The sequence below is a fragment of the Ambystoma mexicanum genome, chromosome 6q (genome assembly GCF_040938575.1).
Source record: "Ambystoma mexicanum isolate Mex_15411 chromosome 6q, UKY_AmexF1_1, whole genome shotgun sequence".
Taxonomy (NCBI): domain Eukaryota; kingdom Metazoa; phylum Chordata; class Amphibia; order Caudata; family Ambystomatidae; genus Ambystoma; species Ambystoma mexicanum.
The window spans coordinates 447,903,164-447,921,568 of NC_090937.1; the positions used below are offsets into that span (position 1 = coordinate 447,903,164).

Genomic DNA, 18,405 nt, shown 5'->3' on the forward strand with positions numbered 1-18,405 from the left:
CCGCGGATGTGTGAGGTCTGGAGCCTCTGCGTGCCCCGAGGACGGGGCTGTGTCTCCTTTCCCTGACGGCGGCTTGGACCTCCCGCTCTCCCCGCGGCTCCGGCGGCGGCGGCTCTCCTGCTCACCTGAGGCCGCGGCGCTGCGGGCCGCCTTGGGGGAGGGGCGCCCGCCCGGCGAGGCGCGCCGGACCATCGCGGCCGGCCGGGCCTCTCTCCGCTCCTCCACGCGTCCCGACCCGGGTCGTCGGTGACTGCTGGCCCCTCCATCACATCCGGCGAGCCCCGCCGGCGCCGGCCAGCTTCGGGCCCTCGAGCCACATCCCGAGGCGCCCCGACGACACCGGAGTGCTTGGGAGGTAGGGGGCGTGTGGGGGGGGGTGCGCCTGTCTGCTGAGACCCCGGACCGGACACTCGCTCTCTCTCCTGTTCCACGAGTGGTCCCCCTGCACTCGGGCCGGCGCCGCCGCTGGGCCTGATGCGGCGCTGACCCCCCCCCACCCCTGCCTGGGTCCTGCCTGCCTGCTGATACTGCCGACCCCACACTCTTCACGGCATCGTACCCTGTGGTTGTCGGCGCCCTGGAGCTGCGGAGTCGGGGTGCACACAACACTATTGCCCCCACGGGCTCAACTGAAGCACCGCACCTGCCACTGTGACTCATCGCCTGGTTACGCTTGGTCCTACACGGGCGGCCCTCCAGCCCCCCTTCCTGCTGTATCCCCCTCGCCACCAGTCTCAGCGATATCTGCCCGCCAGCCTCCGAGGGGTCATAGCCTCGTCTACTCCTCACCTCCCGGTCTTTTGGTGGGCCCACTAGTTGCCCCACGCCTGCACTGACCCTGTATATGCATCGGTCCCGGCGATCTGGAGAGCGGCCCCCGCACTAATATCGAGTCCCCATATCTCCCCCTTCCTTTTCCTCGTCCTCCGATTCTGCCAGGATGACCAAAGGGGGCGCGAGGAAGCAGAGCTCCATCAATATGTTCGCGAGGGCTGCGGTGAGATCACCTGGGGAGGCTGCTGAGCGGGCCTCTACTGCCCCGCCCGACGCAGCCCCGGAGCCCCAGAATATGATGGACTTTATTCGGGAGGGTTTCACTGCTCTTCATTCCAAACTAGACGATATGAACGGCACCATATCTTCTATTAAGGCCCACATTGAGAGGACGGACAGTCGTGTATCGGAGGTTGAGACGCGGGTCGGCTCCGCTGAAGATGCGCTGGGGGCCCTACGTACCGAGGTTGCCGCTCTTTCCAACCGTGTCCTCGAGGTGGAAAAGAAAAATGAAGATTTGGAATCCCGCTCGAGGCGCAACAATCTCCGCATTATCGGGGTCCCCGAGGATGAAATCCACGAGCCAATGGAGGACTTTGTTCAGCGTACACTTCTGTCGCTCCTCGACGAGCCCGAGCTTTCTCCACACTTCGCAATTGAGCGGGCACACTGCGCTCTGGTGGCTAAACCTAGGCCCGGCGCCCCACCTCGGCCCATCATAGCTCGTGTGCTCAACTACCGCGACCGTGACGCCCTCCTCAGGGCTGAAAGACTCAAAGGCGAGCTATTACTGGGTGGCGCAAGGATTCATCTTTACCCGGACTTCTCAACGGCCGTCCAGCGGGAACGCAAGACTTTCCAGGCGGTGAAACGCAGGCTACGAGACCATTCAATCAAATATGCTATGCTCTATCCCGCCAAGCTCCGCATAGAGCATGCCAACCAGGTGCTGTTCTTCACGATTCCAGAGGAGGCCTCCAAATTCATTGATGAACACTTCCCTGGCTGATCCTTCTCCTCTGACCTCGGTTCAGCAGGTATCCTAGGTTCCCGACGGGGGGCGTCCGGACCCTTCCGCCCTCCCGTACCGGGGCCACGCTGATCCTTCATCCCGTAGCCTGCTTGTTCAGTTCAACTTACAGGGTCCGCCCGGATCGCCATGTGCGAGCACTTTGTCCAATCTACATGTGACTTCTACTGTGGGCATCTTATGTTCTACTTGCTCTGCCGCAACCCGGAGCGATACGGCCAGTCAGGCCTACAGGCCCCCAGGCGCTGATGCCGTTGTTTTGGTTTTGTCTGCAAGGGGATGGGCTTGTCATCACTCTGTTTGGGGGGGGGGTGTGGTGGGGGTGGGTCATGTTGGGGTTTTTGTTATTGAAAAGTTAGCGCTGGCAGCGAAGGCGGACTGTGCTGAGGCACTCTGGAACTGTTGTCGTAGGACCGTGAATCCGACCCTTTGGTCACTGACATTCTTCTCATCCCAAACGCCACCATACTGTGATTGAGAGTGCCCTGACCTTTATGAGCTGGAACGTACGGGGACTGGGTAATTATAGAAAGATGAGGCAGCTTCAGTTGCAGGCCGAGCGCCATGGATCCAAGATTCTCTTTTTACAAGAGACTCATGCCCGTTCTGTACAATGCATGCGCTTCGCCAAATCCTGGGGCCCCCATAGGTTTTTCACTGACTACTCCACTCAAAGCCGGGGAGTCATGACCCTTATCCACAAGAGCCTCCATTTCACCCTCATCTCCTCGACAATCGACCCCCAAGGTAGATACGTATTGCTCCACGCCATGCTACACCATAAGGAAGTGGTTCTTCTGAACATCTTTGGCCCTAACCTGGATGACCCAGATTTTTATGTGCAGGTCACCTCTCTTCTCGATGGCTTTCCCCTTGTACCAATCCTTTGGGGTGGGGACTTCAACACGATCTTTGATGTAGCTCTCGATAGATCAGGCTCCAGGCCCCGTCACCTCTCCAGGGCGGCTTACGCTGCGCTGTCTTCCCTTCCCCGTCTGGCCATGGTGGATGCATGGAGATTCTTTTATCCGGATTCTCGCATCTACTCCTTCTACTCCTCTGTTCATGATTCCTATTCTCGCATCGACAGGTGGGTGATCTCTAACGAATTGGTTAAGAGTGTAACACAATTAATGATCCTTTCCAGAACCCTGTCTGATCACTCTCCTGTTACCGTCACCGTCGATTGGGGCCCCGATCCCGCCCGCATCCGATACTGGAAATTGAAACCCCTCTCCTTACTAGACCCGGAGTTCTGCTCCGAGCTCGAGTTGTCGATCGAGGAGTTCTTCGAGACCAACACGGGCTCGGTAACGTCTCAGGCCACTTTATGGGAGTCCTCCAAGGTTTATATCAGAGGGATTGCGCTGTCCATGGAGAATGGGGTCCTTAAGTCGATCCGTAGAGACCTTGCCACCAGCGAATCTAGACTCTCGACCCTGGAAGCTACATGCTCACTTCACTCTACCCCGGGCAAACTGGCTGACATCGGGATGGAATTGGACAAGTTCCGTTCCCTTGCGGACCGTGAGCAGAGGTTCCTTGATAACCCTGGCATGGTATGGGGAGGGAGAGCGCCCCGGCCGCTTTCTGGCTCGGTTGATCCGACATGAGACGGGGTCCCCACACATCCTCGGGGTTGAGAGGCCTGATGGCTCTATGGCTGTCTCTTCACAGGATGTCAACAGGGAATTTTTCACATTCTACGAATCCCTATACTCCAACACTGATGAGGTATCGGTGGCGGAGATCGACTCCTTTCTCGATGCCCTTCCTCTGTCAACTTTGTCTGCGGAGACCGCGGGTTCCCTCGACTCCCCTCTCACGCGGGAGGAGCTGTCGGACGCCATTGATTCCCTATCTTCGGGCCGCGCCCCTGGCTCGGACGGTATCCCGGTCGAGTTCTACAAACATTTCAAATCCCAACTGCTCCCTCGTTTGCTGGCTCTTTGGGAGGAATCCGTGGAGGCCGGGGTACTCCCCCCCCCCCCCCCCCCACCCCTTCTCTCCGCGAGGCCACAATCACAGTACTACTTAAATCCGGTAAATCCCCTTCGCAGTGTGGTTCGTATCGCCCGCTCTCACTCATAAACTGCGATGTCAAGATATTCGCAAAGGCTCTGGCTCTCCGGCTGGCTCCCCTCTTGCCATCTATTATCCACCCGGACCAGGCTGGTTTTATCCCGGGTCGCTCTACCTCCCTGAACCTGAGACGCCTATTCAACATTATTGACAGAATCAGCCCCGAGACGCACGCAGTGGCTGCTACCCTTGACATGCAAAAGGCGTTCGACTCGGTTTCATGGAGGTATCTGTGGCGGGTCCTCGAGGGTTGCAAATTCGGCCCCTCTTTTCTCTCCTGGGTCAGACTGCTTTACTCCGATCCGGTTGCCAGGGTCCGCACTGGCGACCGTTACTCCCCCCTTTTTAAGATCGCCAGGGGGATGAGACAGGGGTGCCCCTTCTCTCCCCTGGTCTTTGCTATAGCAATCGAGCCTTTCGCCGACATGCTCCGCCAACTCCACGCTCACAGGGGCCTCCGCTCCGCGGGACAGACGGACATAGTGTCCCTTTACGCGGATGGCGCGTTGTTGTTTGTGCGCTCTCCTTCCACCAACTTACCTCCTATACTAGAGGACATTATTTCGGTTCGGTCGAGTCTCGGGCCTTAAAGTGAATTGCTCGAAATCCACTCTTTTCCCGCTCACGGAATGCACTTCTCCTCCCCCCGACACCCTCGGTTTCACATGGGCCCAATCCACATTTACCTACTTGGGGACGGTGGTGACGCGCCAGCGTGAGCTGACCTTCCATGAAAATTACCAGAAGTATCTCACACACTTGACAGCTAAGACCCAGGTCTGGGATAAACTCCCGATTTCTTTGGCTGGCAGGATAGGTCTGCTTAAAATGGTGGTGTTGCCCCAGTTGCTCTACAGGTTCGCTAACATACCCTTGTGGCCTGGGTGGGCTTTTTTCGCGACTTGACCCGCACCGTGAACTCCTTTCTTTGGCACTCGGGTGCGGTTCGCCTTAAAATGGGGACCCTTTCCACTCCCATGTCTAACGGGGGCTTCGGTGCCCCTGACTTTCTTAAATACTGGCTGGTGTCCCAAATCCAATATACCTCTTACTGGTTTAATACTACGGATCCCCCCCCCGCACGTCCGACTTGAGAGGCTTGCGGTAGTTGACCGGGACATCCGCTCCTTGGTGTTGCAACCCGCTCCCCTGGTACAGGACTCACAGAGCCCGGTCGCCTGCACAGCCGTTGCATTGGCGAAAATGTGGAAGCTGACGGGGACGGCCTACGCCTTCCACGGTAATCTCCCTCTTTGGAATTTTCTCCCTGGGGTCCTGCGGGTTCCACCGGGCACGGTTCGCCGATGGGCGGACGCGGGCTTCGAGCTGTTACGCGACGTGTTTGACCAAGGTATATTCGTTGAGTGGCCCGACCTCCCCTTGCCATTGAGAAGGGACCGGAGTGTATGGCTTCAATACGCATCCCTTCGTAGGACCCTTAAGCGTCATTACCAAACGTTCCCTGCATTGCCACCAGACGACCCTTCCATTGAGGAGCTCTCCTCCCCCGGCCCCACGAGGGGTAAGATCTCTAGGTTATATACCATGCTACAATCCAGATCGGTCCCAGACTTCGCTAAACTGAAACGCGCTTGGGAGGCAGACCTCGGTGTTGAGATGTCGGATGATCGCTGGACACACTTATGCGAACGCACACATCGGGTTTCCTTCAACTCCCGGTTTAAACTTATTCAATTCAAAGTGCTGCACAGGTTTCACCACACCCCGATCAGACTACATCGTATGTCCGGTGATCACCCTGCCAGCTGCCCCAGATGCGGCCAGGATGATGCCGACTACATCCACATGATCTGGTCCTGCCCCTGCCTCTCACAATTTTGGGAGGCTGTTTGTTCGACGGTATCCGCTGTGATTGACCACCCCATTGCTCTCTCCCCGGTGGTATGACTCTTTCATGACCTCCCAGGCCTCCCCCGTGATTCCAAGAAACTAGCTGGTCTCTGCCTGCTTCTCGCGGTGCGCTCCATCCTGCTCTGTTGGCTTCGCCCCTCACCTCCCACACACGCCCAATGGCTGAGAGCGGTCACGTGGGCCTCTGATTCCGAGGAAGCCTGGTCCCACTTACAACCCACCCACTCCAGACCTAGAAACATCTGGCTCAGGTTCCGCTCCTACATGTCTGACCTTGTCGAGACACCGCATACCTCCTCCTCTCCCGTTCCCCCCCCCCCCACCAGCTTCGGTCCTCACCCCTGTCATAGGTTCCTGTTGTCCTTTTTACGATGTGACTGTGTTTTGTTCTTTGATTGTTTCACCATGTGTAGTAGCCTCTGCGCACCTACGCTATGTACGCTGTTTTTTACACTGTAACTGCCTGACGCTGTTCGCCTGTGTTTTGCTGCCACGCTTATAATAAAAAGAAGTTTAAAAAAAAAAAAGAAGCTGCATATTAGCTTGTTTAAACCCAAACAGATTGTAAATGGATTATATGGATCAGCAAAGGGTTAGCTTCTTAAATTATATCAAGCAAAAGGTTACGTATTGAAGTGGATGACAGTGCATGGCCATGTATTATACGAAATAAATCGCGCCCTACTGTTTATAAAAATGATATTGAAAGTCACCTTGGAGTGCTGCGAACGTCTTCCTTGTTCTTCTATTTGACCTCTAAACTCCTCAGGGACTTGAAATAGCCTGCTAACATATAGCAAGGAGTACTTTATCCCATACATATAGTAATTGCATTCTCTGAAAATGTTACTGATACAGATTGGGAAACTTGCACATGATCCAAGCCTGCGTTTTTCATAGTGCTTTCTAAAAGGTTTACCCTGAAACTTTATCGATCATGCGTATTCGTGTGACCCTTTCTGCTTGAGAACACTCAGTTTGCTGTACTTTGGTGAGGGAAACCCTCCGCGTGTATGGACTAGATGACCCAAGAAACTTTCAGCAGGATCGCCTGTGCCGAAGGCAGCCTGCTTAGGAGTAACACATTTAACCTTCTCTTTTACAGGGGATGCAGCGGGCGACCAATGTCACGTACCAAGCCCACCATGTCAGCAGGAACAAGAGGGGTCAGGTGGTTGGAGCACGGAGTGGCTTTCGCGGCTGCACAGTCTGGCTAACAGGTAGTTATTTGCACCGCTGTTCGTATGTTGTAATTGTAAAATGTACTCCTTGTTTTCCAAATCTCCTGGTCGACTCCTGTAATCCCTTCCTCCAGCTGGGCATGGGAGACCAATGTAGCTTTCTGTAGAGTTATATCTTGGAGATGTAGAGGGAAAGTTGGACTAGTAACGAAGTGGCAGAGTCTGCCAAGCATGACCACAGGCCAAGTCCTTCCCTGGGAACTCATAATAGGTCTTCGCTGTTCTTTCTGCACGTTGTCTAATTGTTAATGAGCAGGTTGTTTTTCCAGTTTGATAATTTAATGCAGCATTCTTTTTCAGCTTTTCAAACCACTCTGGTACTGTTAGTGTGCACATGGTATTTTTAGAACTGCTTCTTATGCAGGAATCTGCGTATAGCTTACTCAACATCGGTACCACCTGGCGATTCGCAAATCTGTTGCAAAATAGAATTGACGATGTATAAATGTGGCCATGTACACCTCACCAGGCACTAACTAATTTGAGAGATGTCGTGTCCATGCTAGGATATCCTATTTAAAAAAAATATATATAATTTTTTTCAGAAGTGTTTGAGCAACTTTCTCCCAATGAAATACCAAGTTGATGGTTAATCTTTCGTGGAGTACCGAACAGAATATCCTCTTGAGAAAGAAGTGGGCTACACATTTTGATATAGTTCATTACCACTCGTGTCTTCAATGTGAACAATACCTCCATTAGACTGATATGGTCTTTTAATGGGCAAGCATGTTTTTCAGTGCTTTAGAGTATTATTTTTTTGTGCCACTGCTGAGTTAATGTCTTGTGTTCTTATACCATTGCTGTCCTGCTATAGTAATTTTACTGCTATGGTCTTGTATTCTAATCAATATTCTGTTGGTTATGTAATAATGCTCTGGCATGGTTATTTTGGTAGTTTTCTGCACTATTATGGCAATAGTACTTTTATGATGTTATATTATTAGGTTACTTTTTCATTTTATTATTGATTCAGCTGTTATTTTTTTACATTGAATCAATGGGCCTCATTACAAATGTGGCGGTCCGGAAACAAGGGTGCTTACCGGCACCCTTGTTTCCGGATCTCCACATTACGAGTCTGCCTGCCAGTGCCGCTGCGACTGACAGGTTTGACCCTGCTGGGCACAGTGACCCAAGTAATCAGAAACTTTATGGAAGCACCGGCTCCGTCTCTCCACTCCCATAGAATCCCACGAGACTCTATGGGAATGGAGAGTTACAAAATTCGGCATCTGACTTCCCGTGCCTCCTGGACTTGCAATGTCCCGGTGGTACCGGGAAGTCAGACGCCGGATTCGGTGTTACGGGGATGGGGGCAACCGAGGCACAATGTCTTAAGTCTAGTCATCTGTTTTTTAAAGCAGCCTAAGAAGTGGTTTATGATTTTTGCAGTATTCCAGTCAGATCTACCACATGATGAATGGGGATGGTATCTTTTGGGGACTAGAGAATTACCTATTTATTGCCACTAGGGAATAATATTCATGCCGGAAATGTAGTATTTCAGAAATATTGCATGCCGTAATTCTCAATGTCTCTTGTCCAAATGTACTTTGTTTATATATAAAAAAGAATTAAAAAAAGAACCCTGGATCCACTGTGCAAGAGACAGCTTGCATCTCATGTAACAATTGGGTCGTCAGCAGGCCGTAAAATAAACATAAAGGGTTCCAAATTGAGATTCATAAGCAGGAGCTAAAACCAGCTCACTGGTATCTGAACCATAGTATAATAATAATACTAGGTACTACTATCCGTGATTGTCATTGATTTGTGACAATATGGAGCCACATTATATGACAGATTTTGTGTTCACTTTTAGACAAAATGTGCATGGTACACTCACTTTACGCGGTCTTGACAAAATCAGACACCTAGGCATCTATTTATAATGATCCTGTGCTATCTGTGCATGCTGTAAAGTCATTACTGCAGGGCGCTTTAATGCAAGATCGGCAATTAAAAATGCGGTTGCACTCCATTAGCTTATTACTACCCTTAAACTAGATATTCTCTTAGTAACCTGGTTCACTGTCGGCTCGATACCACACCTTTACTTGTTAGTTCCTGAAAACGTCCAAGTCAAGTGGCTAAATAGAGAAACTCATAAAGCGGGCAGAGTGGCTATCACTGCATGATCCTCTCTGGGGCCTCTTAACTTTGAAACACTAACTTGGGACGCGACTTCTCAGATTTCTGCCTCTACATATCGTATATCTCCTAATGAATCATGCCAGCTGATTCTTTACTACAACCTCCTTTATAAATCTTGCATAATACACAAAGTTAATGTCACATAGGTATGTTTGTATGCCACTAGTTGGCCTAGGGAGCTAAATGTAGTTCTTTGTAGCTGTTGGTGTCCTGGCCTCTTCCAGTTCAGAGCCACATCAGCAAGGCATTGGCTGCATGCAAATTATCCCAAATGCAAGCCTTTTGCTCCAGAAAATATATAGATTATGCATCTATGTGTACATGTGTGCACACAGGCATGTTTGGGCCTCTCAAAATGTTAGACATAAGGAGGGGTCGGTCAATGGCATGCTGGTTAAGGCATAGTCTGCTTAAGTTGTACCGTTATTGCTATGAATGTTAAGTTTGGGGGAGTGTGCTTCCTTCCAGATAAAGCATGAGTGCAGCTATTTGAGGCATGCACTTTTCTGGCTTATCCCATCCCAACTGTGCCGTATAAATAGGAATCTGGTTCAAACCAATAGATTGCACCTGAAGATTGCAATTTTCCTAGAAATAACTGTTATTACTGCGCTCAGAGTCTTGTATAGACGAGTGTCGTGTCAAAGAAACATGTTGGGGGAAACAGAGACATGTCACTATTGGCAAATGACAGTAGTTGTATTTATTTTTAAAGCGCTTTACGCCAAAGGGCTGAACAGAAACGGAAATGATACAATGAAACCAAAAGCATATATGATCAAACAAATGAAATCACTAGGCAGAGGAAGACGGTACAAACGTTTTTAAACGAGTTTTAAAGCTATATAAGGAGGAGGAAGAACTAATCTAAAGGGGGAGAGAATTCAAGTGTTTAGGAGCGAGTAAGGTGAATGAAGGAAAGTGAGACTGGCCGCAGGGTAGTTTAGGGACGGCAAGAAACTAGGATTATGAAAGTAAGAGAGCGGCAGAAGAACTAAAAGACAAGGGAGGAAAGCTAAGGAGGAGCAAGACCATATGCACAATTTATAGACCATGATAGAGAAACGAAAGAGAAGTCAAAACTCAAGAGTCAGGATAAAGAATCAGGTGAGGCAGTAACAGAAGAGCAGGGAGAGGGAAGAAAGAGGGTATGAATTGAGAAATGGAAGACTGAAGAGGACCAAGTGGGTTAGCCGCAAGTCCTTTGAAAAAACAGATGAAGACTCAAGAAGATGAATGCAGAAATTAGTGTTTTGGTTGCACTGAAAGAGAAGAAGGGATGATTTTTACAAATGTTAAACAAGTGAATGTGATGGATATGATAATCCTTACCGATATGGGAGGTGTCAAGGCAGATGAAGGACTCTCACCAGAGGACGTGGTGCATACATAACTTTATTTAAATGAAAAGAAAACTCCTCACTGACCCTACTCTAAAGGAGAGTTCCCTTCGGTGCTTGTCGATATTCTAAAAGAAAGTAGTGCTTGGTACAAACCTATTCACTAAACTGGCCCTACCACTGAGAAAAATTTTATAAAAGGAAAAATGGGCGGAGTTTTAAACACAATCTCTCTCTGGTGTCTCAGGAATCTCTCATGGGTCTTGATCCAATAGTCATTAGTTAATATCAGTTCTGCTCACAGAAACTGTTCTCGGCAGTCTATAAATGTTCTTCAAACGTTTCCCCAAATTACCATCAAAAAGACTCTGAAAACACAAAATCTCCACATTTCTTTGTGTGGAGGAAAATATCCCTGACCCCTTTCCACCGCTTTGGGTGCTCATTCTTCATTTTAGTCACTGTTGGGTGTCTCTGTACACCCCTTGTATCTATTCTTTACATTGCTTATTGGGCCCCTTTTGGCTACCTCTGTCCCAATGTGTCACTTAAATCTTGGAGGGAGAATAGGGGGCGGTGGGTTTGATGACCCTTCTGTCCATTGGTCTTAGTTCACCTGGGTCCCTGTGACCCTTGTGCAGGTTTGTACAGCATGGGTTTCTCGGGCTCCCAAACCCCCTCTCCTTATTTCTTGCTTTCTCGCTTATTGGGTACCTGTGACCCTTGGATAGGGTTGGGGCAGTCCATCCCTCGCTCCCTCTTGTTCATTCCTCTCCCCCCCCCGCCCCTCGGAACTGGGCAACCAGTGTACTTGCTGTGGCGCAGGGTTTGCCGTTGTGAGGGTCCATTTCCCCAGCGGTGGTAGTATTCCCCATGGCTTGCAGCCCTTCACTACTGTAGAGCAGTGTTTTTTGCATCCCGCTCGTTTCACCGTTCTCCTGTTGATTGACTCTGGATGAGAGCAGCGAACCCTGTCCTCTGTTTGTTCCCAGATTTGGCTGCTATTTGCAAACTCCGGGCCCACCACGTCCGGTACAGGGTTGCACCTCCAGGTACGGTTCTCTTTGCGTGGCCTATGCCTTTCAGGCCCGCGCTCTGTTTTGCTGTGCGGATGGGGTCTCCCTCGGGAGTCTATTCTGCGCGGGTCCTCCCCTTGCCGATGTTCTCGCGCTTTATGCTCCCTTTGACATAGGGGGTTCTCCTCCATTCAAGGTTTGTTGGGCTTTTGTCACTGTGAGATGGAAAAGGGTCATACTGTTAACCACCGGCAGTCAAGCTTGCAGGAATGTAGGAAGTTCAGCACTACCTTAAGCCAAACTCATAGATGTGATGTCAGTGTTTCTTACTCTCATGTAGGCAGAAAATACTTAAGTATAGGGAGTTCCCCGTGGGAATGGGAGTCCTTGTCCCCTTAAGGGAAGTCATTCAAGTGAGGTCCTGCTTTCCCAAACCCTTAGCAAGGGTTTTGATGAGCGGGCTCACCTCCCTAGCCTCAGAGGGTGGCTCTCCCTATGGAAGAAAGGCAGAATTCCCGAGATTCGTCAGAGGAGAAGGAAAGAAACTGATCCAAGAGAACTCAAGATTACAAGCGGAAGGGGAGGAGGATAGTAGTGCAGGTAGAAAGGATAGTGGTGGGGTAAGATAAGGAGAAAGAGGAGGAAGGAAATAAAACTACTTTGGTTTTGGAAGGGCTAAAGTGAAGCAAGATAGACTGCATCCACAATTTGGATTTTGAGGAGGCACCAAGAAGAGTGGCGATGAACCTACCTTTTGCGGGGCTGTTTCTGATCAGTATTTGTTTGGAATGGAATATTTCGATTATATCCTACCGGAGGGATGGGCGGGTCAAGTGCAAATATGATGTTGGTTTCCTGGTTATACTAGCTGGATAGGTGCTGTTCTATTATGTTGACGTTACTTTGTTTTCTTTTAAATGTCTAATTTTCAAGCACCTTTTGAAGTTGCCACAAGAAGCAGGTAACAAAACCCTAAACACGCAAAAAAAGAGAAAAACCAGGAGTGTACACTAGGAAATCTAATTTGTTAGCAAGATCAGAATAGACCCCTGTTTTGATCCAACCTTTTAATAAGACCTTCTATTAACAGGACACAGTAACTGCAGCCCATGGTGAGCAGGCTAGCCAAAGGTGGGATTATGTAAATTAACTCCTATAAGCACTCGGCCTAAGAGTATTCCTGCCTCCCACACCAATATAACCATTAACTTAAATAACTTAAAGTCCCTAGAAGGACTTTGGAACCTCCAGGAAGGCTGGACTGGCGCTTCTGCTCTCAAGGAAGCCAGGTTCCAGCTATCTCATCTATATAACTTGGCCGCTCTATGAATAGAAGAGCTTTGCATGCTGTGTTTCTTTGGGCACGGTTTCTACATGTTTTGGCTCACTATGACACTGTGGCTGGCTTAGAAGTCCGACACAGCTAAGCCATAAAAAGGCCTGCTGTTCTTAAGCACCTTGCACACAAGTCTAGTGTTTTGGTAACCATGACATAAATAAATGAGGAAACCAGAAAATGCAAGGTTGTTCTGCTTGCTTTTCAGGGAGGTGTTGCAAAACGTGCACATTTTGTCCTACAACCCATGCCAAATGATGTTGGGGGCCCTAGGGAAGTAAGTGTAAGGGTTATGCCAATTGTGTTTTCCTGGGCATGGCTTCAATATGCCCCGGCATACCATGCATTGAATACATTCCATACCTACCCCCTGGCATGGCAAACACAACTTCTCCTGATATCTAGCCTCCTAGTGCTGTGCCCCATAGAATACAGTTGAGCCCCATGATAAATTCAGTCACCGTTTACACATGGCTCTTCCACCTTTTCCTTCTCATGCCTTCCCAAGCACCTTATTTATCCCTCGCCCTCATCCTAACTATCTACCTTACTTTGCTCCTTACTATCATTACTGAATGTTGTATCATTCTCCTCCCGTGCCTCTCTGACAGGCAAATGTGTTTCAACTCCACAAACTATGGCAGTAGGCACTATACAAATGCAAGATAACATAACTTTAGAGGACGCCAAGTTGAAGTGAAAAGGAGGAAGCTTTACCAGCCCGGGATACAGACACAGTGCTATTGGACAGATATGAAAACAACCATGTTAGGACAGAATTAGAGAGGTCCAAGGAGGCAAGTGTGTCAAGGAGGGTAGAGTGTTTGACCTTATCAAAAGCAGCTGAGAGGTAAGATAAGAATAGAAGAGAGTTTGGCATGCGCAGAAGTGAGTTAGTGACATTAAGCAGGGTCGTTTCTGTAGAGTGCATAGGGTGAAAAACAGATTGGTGTAAGAGGAAGAGTGATTGTTGATTGAGAAAAGGCGAAACTTGGTGGTGGACAATGCACTCCAGATGTTTATGAAAGAATGGAACCAGGAAAATAGTCAGGAAAATTGGAAGGAAGAGAAGGATCAAGCAAGGCCTTTTCCAGTATAGGTAGTATCATACTGTGTTTGAAGCCAATGGAAAAAAAGTCAATGTAAAAAGAGCTGAACTAAGGAGAGCTGTCAAGAGAGGTAAAAGACTAGAAAAGACTTTAGAGACCAGAGAGGAAGGAGGGTGATCAGAAGGGGAGGTAGTAGAATGAGCACAGGTTAGTGACTGAGCAGTGTCTTGTCTTGAGTCAGATAAGAGGGTAAAAAAGGGGTAGAGGGTAAGGCAGATGGGAGAGAAGAAGGGATTAGAAAGGATTTGAAAAGCGACGAGGGAATAGTGTGAACTTTAGCAGAAAAAAAGTTAGCCAAGGAAGAGAGAGGGTAGATGGAATCAGGGGGAGCGACAAGGCTGTCAAAAAGCTGAAAAGGCGGTAGGATGAGAAGAGTAGGATAAAATAAGGTTTGAGAAGTATTGTTTTTTTGCAGCAACAAGAGAAGCGTCATTTGAATAGACGAGAGTCGAGTAAGGTCAGAGATGGAAAAAGATTTGTTCTAGATGCGAGAGGTAGGAGTTTAGGGAATGAGCCACGGCTGGGAAGGTTTACGAGTTCGAGAGAACGGGAATGCAGGGGTAGAGAGAATGAAGAGTGGAAGAAAAGGAGGAATTGAGACAAGAACAGCAGAATTAGTGGGGAGGGTAGAAAAAGGAGGCAAGTCGCGGCAAGGAGCAGGTTGAAGAAGAGATGCACAGTTTTGAAGTGTTTGAGATTGTGACAAAACAAAGGTGGATGAACAAGGGCGAACAATGTTGGACTTTGTTGCAACTTTTCTCAATTGGCTTGAGTGGAGTTCTCTGCATACCTGCTTTTTGTCTGCATTCCAGCTGATTTTAGAGTTAAGCAAGGCACTTTTGCCTCCCTTGCCTGCTTCACACATTTCATTTTTGGTCCACTGGTGAGGGATTGAGGAATTTATGGTGCGCGCGCAACAAACCTAATTGTATCCCGGCGCAGATGGAATAACATCATTTTGTGATAATAGCATCACCAATCATATATTAACAGTGGCCTACAGTTGTTAACAAGTCTATTTACAAAAGATCCATTTTGAGCTTTTTTCAAAATATTGACAGATTCTGTTTTCCTTAGTTCCAGTGAGAGACTATTCCACAGTCTGGGTCCAAACACTGAAAATCTGCAATCTCCCCTAAACAAAACATCTTGTTAGGGGGCTAGTAAGCAGGTGCTTGTCCTCTGATCTCAGAGACCGAGTTGGTTGATATTGCATTAACTTGTCCTTCAAGTATCCCGGTGCCAGGGCGTTCAAACACTTAAATATTAAACAGCCAATTTTAAACTTAATGCGATCCTCTACTGCGAACCAGTGAATGGACCGGCAAAGGCCAGATATTGGGGTAGATTTTAAAACCCCCAAAACTAGTGCATTCTGTGCCTTTTTGTAGCTGGTAGATTTGTTTGGGAGGATCCCCAGCGAGTAAGCCGTTACAATAATCCAGCTTTGAGTTCACTAGGGCTCTTGCCACAATGGCACGATCCTGCTCAGGCACATAAGGAAGAGCCTGTCGCAGCAGCCGCAGGTCAAAAAATGCTGCATGGACTTTGGCTGAAACCTGCCCGTCGCAGCCCATATCACTTTGCCAAATGCACCCCCGGGTTTTCACTTTGGACACATACTTCAATACTGAACCCAGAAACGAAGGTGGAGTGGGGCTACTATTCGCCTTTAGCAGGTGTTTGCTCCAAACATGATCACCTTGGTCTTGCTTGGGTTAAGTTGTAGCCAATGAGAGGCCATCCATACCCCAATTTCTTCCAAAGACCTACCCACACTGATGAGGGAGTTGTCTACATCATCAAGCCTAATATACAGCTGAGTATCATCAGCATAAGACAGAAAACCGATATTGTGTTTTCTCAGGATGTTCATCAGTGGGCGAAGCTGCAGGTTGAACAAGAGTGGTGATGGCACAGAGCCGTGATGGACTCCACAGTTTTGTGGGAGAGTTTCCGACATGAAACCCCCCCAGCTCCACCGATTGTCTTTGCCCATTCAGAAAGGAGGCAAACCATTAAAGAGCACTCCCTGAAGCATTTCCTGTAGTTGTAGGCCTCCCAGTATGACATTATGGTCCACGGTATCGAAGGTCGAGCATTAAGAGTAGGGATAGTTTACCTTCATCCCCTGCTCGCAACAACTCCTCCCAAACCACGAGCAGCGCCATTTTGGTGCCATAATTTCTGCCGAAACCCTAATTGTAGGGAGTCTAAAAGACACTCTTTCGATTATATTCCTGAAACTGTATTGTGGGCACTTTTTCTGTAATTTTTCTTTGCCAGCGAAGACCTGCAATAGTTCTGAAGGTTATCGGGGTTCAGGTTTGGATTTTTCAGCAAAGGGGAGATTACGAAGGTTTCAGTTCCGCTGGTTAAATGACGCATTTATAAAATTGGTCACAAAGGTGGTTAGTTCTCAAGCCAAGAGCTTTGCTGCACATGCAGGAAGAGGAAAGAGCGTGTCATTTGTAGGTTTGGGAGCTATTAATAGAATACAAATATTCTCTTCTAACACTGGCTTGAAAACGAATGGTAGGATATTATAATTCCCTCCTCCCTTCTGCAAAGACATTGAGTCCAGAAAATTGCGGGTAGCCATTCCCTCCAATTCTTTGTAGTTTAATGCTTTGCTGGTTCATTTTGATCTCATCCATGAAGACCTTATTAAAAGCATTATCCTGATTGCAGGAAATGTCTTATTTGGACATACAAAGTTAGATATCACTCTGAAAAGGTCTCGTGTGATAAGCAGCTACTGCAATCTTTCCTGCTGAGAAGTCAGACTTTAGCCCGAAGATAGCTATTTTGTACCTTATTAGTGCTGCCTTTGCCTTATCGGCATACTCTGGCAATCTTGAAGAATGCCATCTTCTCTCCAGTCCTTTATATATTTTCTTTAGATCTAATAGCAGACCGGTATACCAAGGTTTAGAAACTTTCTTTGGAGCTTATGCTCTTAACGGGGCATACATAGTACAGATATTATTCATTATTGAGGCCCCAGGCTTAAAAAATGCTTCACATTCAGAGGGATAATCAAGAGAGGTCAGTTCATCTCATAACTCATTACCGGGGATTTTCTCTAAATCTTTCATTTTGAGTGTTAAATCCGCGCAGTTGGTCATAGATGAGTGATCTTTGTGCCTAGTAAGATAAAATGAGAAAAGCCTGAGGTTATAGTCTGCCGAAGAAATGGGTACTGGATCTCTCATTGACATTCCTTTTCCTCTAGCTAGAACAGCATCTAGACAGTGGCCAGGTTTTATGTAATGCTGACGTTGTTAGAGGTATCAAGTCATGCTAATTCATTATTTCCCAAAGGTGTTTAGAATCAGGCTTTGTTTGGTCCTCCAGCCAAATATCTAGATCGCCCAGGCATAAAATCTCCTTATATTTGCTTCCTGTATTTGCCAAAAAATTGGCCCAGTCCTTCCCAAAAAGCTGTATCAGAACCTGGTGGCCTATATGCAAGCAGTATTTTAAAAGAACAGTTTGGTGAAGTTGAGAGGACCATATGACCAATTTCAGCAGCATCATTCCACTGTATGGGTTCAAAATGTGAAATGATCAAATTAGATCTATAAATTACTACAGCTCCTCCTGTCTTTAAATGGCGATTGATATTCTGAACTGAGTAGCCCTCTGGCATTAGGTCATGTATCATAGCATATGAAGTGTCCCTGAACCATGTTTCAGTTAGGAAGAGAATGTCCAGTTTATAGACTTCAATTAGAATATTCAGTTCTGTTGCGCTGGCTACTGCTGACCTAGTGTTCAATAATGCAGCACTAAGGATAGTGCCTTCAGAAAGGTGTGTGTGTGTGTGTGTGTGTGTGTGTGATATTGTATATACACGGTTCCCTTCATAGCAAATCAAGGGTGTCTTGTCTGCTATCGAGCACATCGTGTAAGGAAGGGAAAAGGCTTACCTTACCAAGTGGACAGCGTGCCCCGCCGAACCAGGGCACTGGTCAGTTTATATGGCTACCAGTGCAAGAACTGTGTCCCTTTTTAACTTTGCTTTAAGCAACCTCCCAGTTAATTTTGTGATAAAGTTTTTTTTTTTCCTAGCTAAGAGCCATGCACCTTTATTTTGTTTACCACAACAGTGCCTTTTTTTCCACATTCCTAGGTGTGAGACAGGGCTGTGTTATGGTGCCTTTGTTATTTATATTGTATATTAATTCCATGGACAAAATCCTGTTGCAGGCAATGCTGGGTTCTCCAAAATTGTCGCTGGATCAATTCCATTGCTGCGTTTTGCTGACTAGGCAAATGTTTTGGGAAAGACTTGCTGCCACTTGCTAAATTATTTACCACCTTTGAACTTTTCTGTGCCAATTATGATCTGGTAATCAAGGTTTCTAAGCCCAAAATGATGGTAATGAATGAACTAAAACGAGGGTGAAATTGCAACGTAATAATGACACAATTGAGGGTCCTCG

General features: G+C 48.0%; 1 protein-coding gene across 1 annotated transcript in view; it reads left to right on the top strand.

Moving 5' to 3' along the window:
• Positions 1 to 18,405, top strand: part of LOC138516098 (bifunctional 3'-phosphoadenosine 5'-phosphosulfate synthase 1) — a 507,726-nt gene that overhangs the window by 53,837 nt on the left and 435,484 nt on the right. The window contains exon 2 of the mRNA XM_069630925.1: positions 6,864 to 6,978. Within this exon, the coding sequence (XP_069487026.1) occupies positions 6,864 to 6,978 (115 nt within the window). The remainder of the gene's footprint in view (positions 1 to 6,863; positions 6,979 to 18,405) is intronic.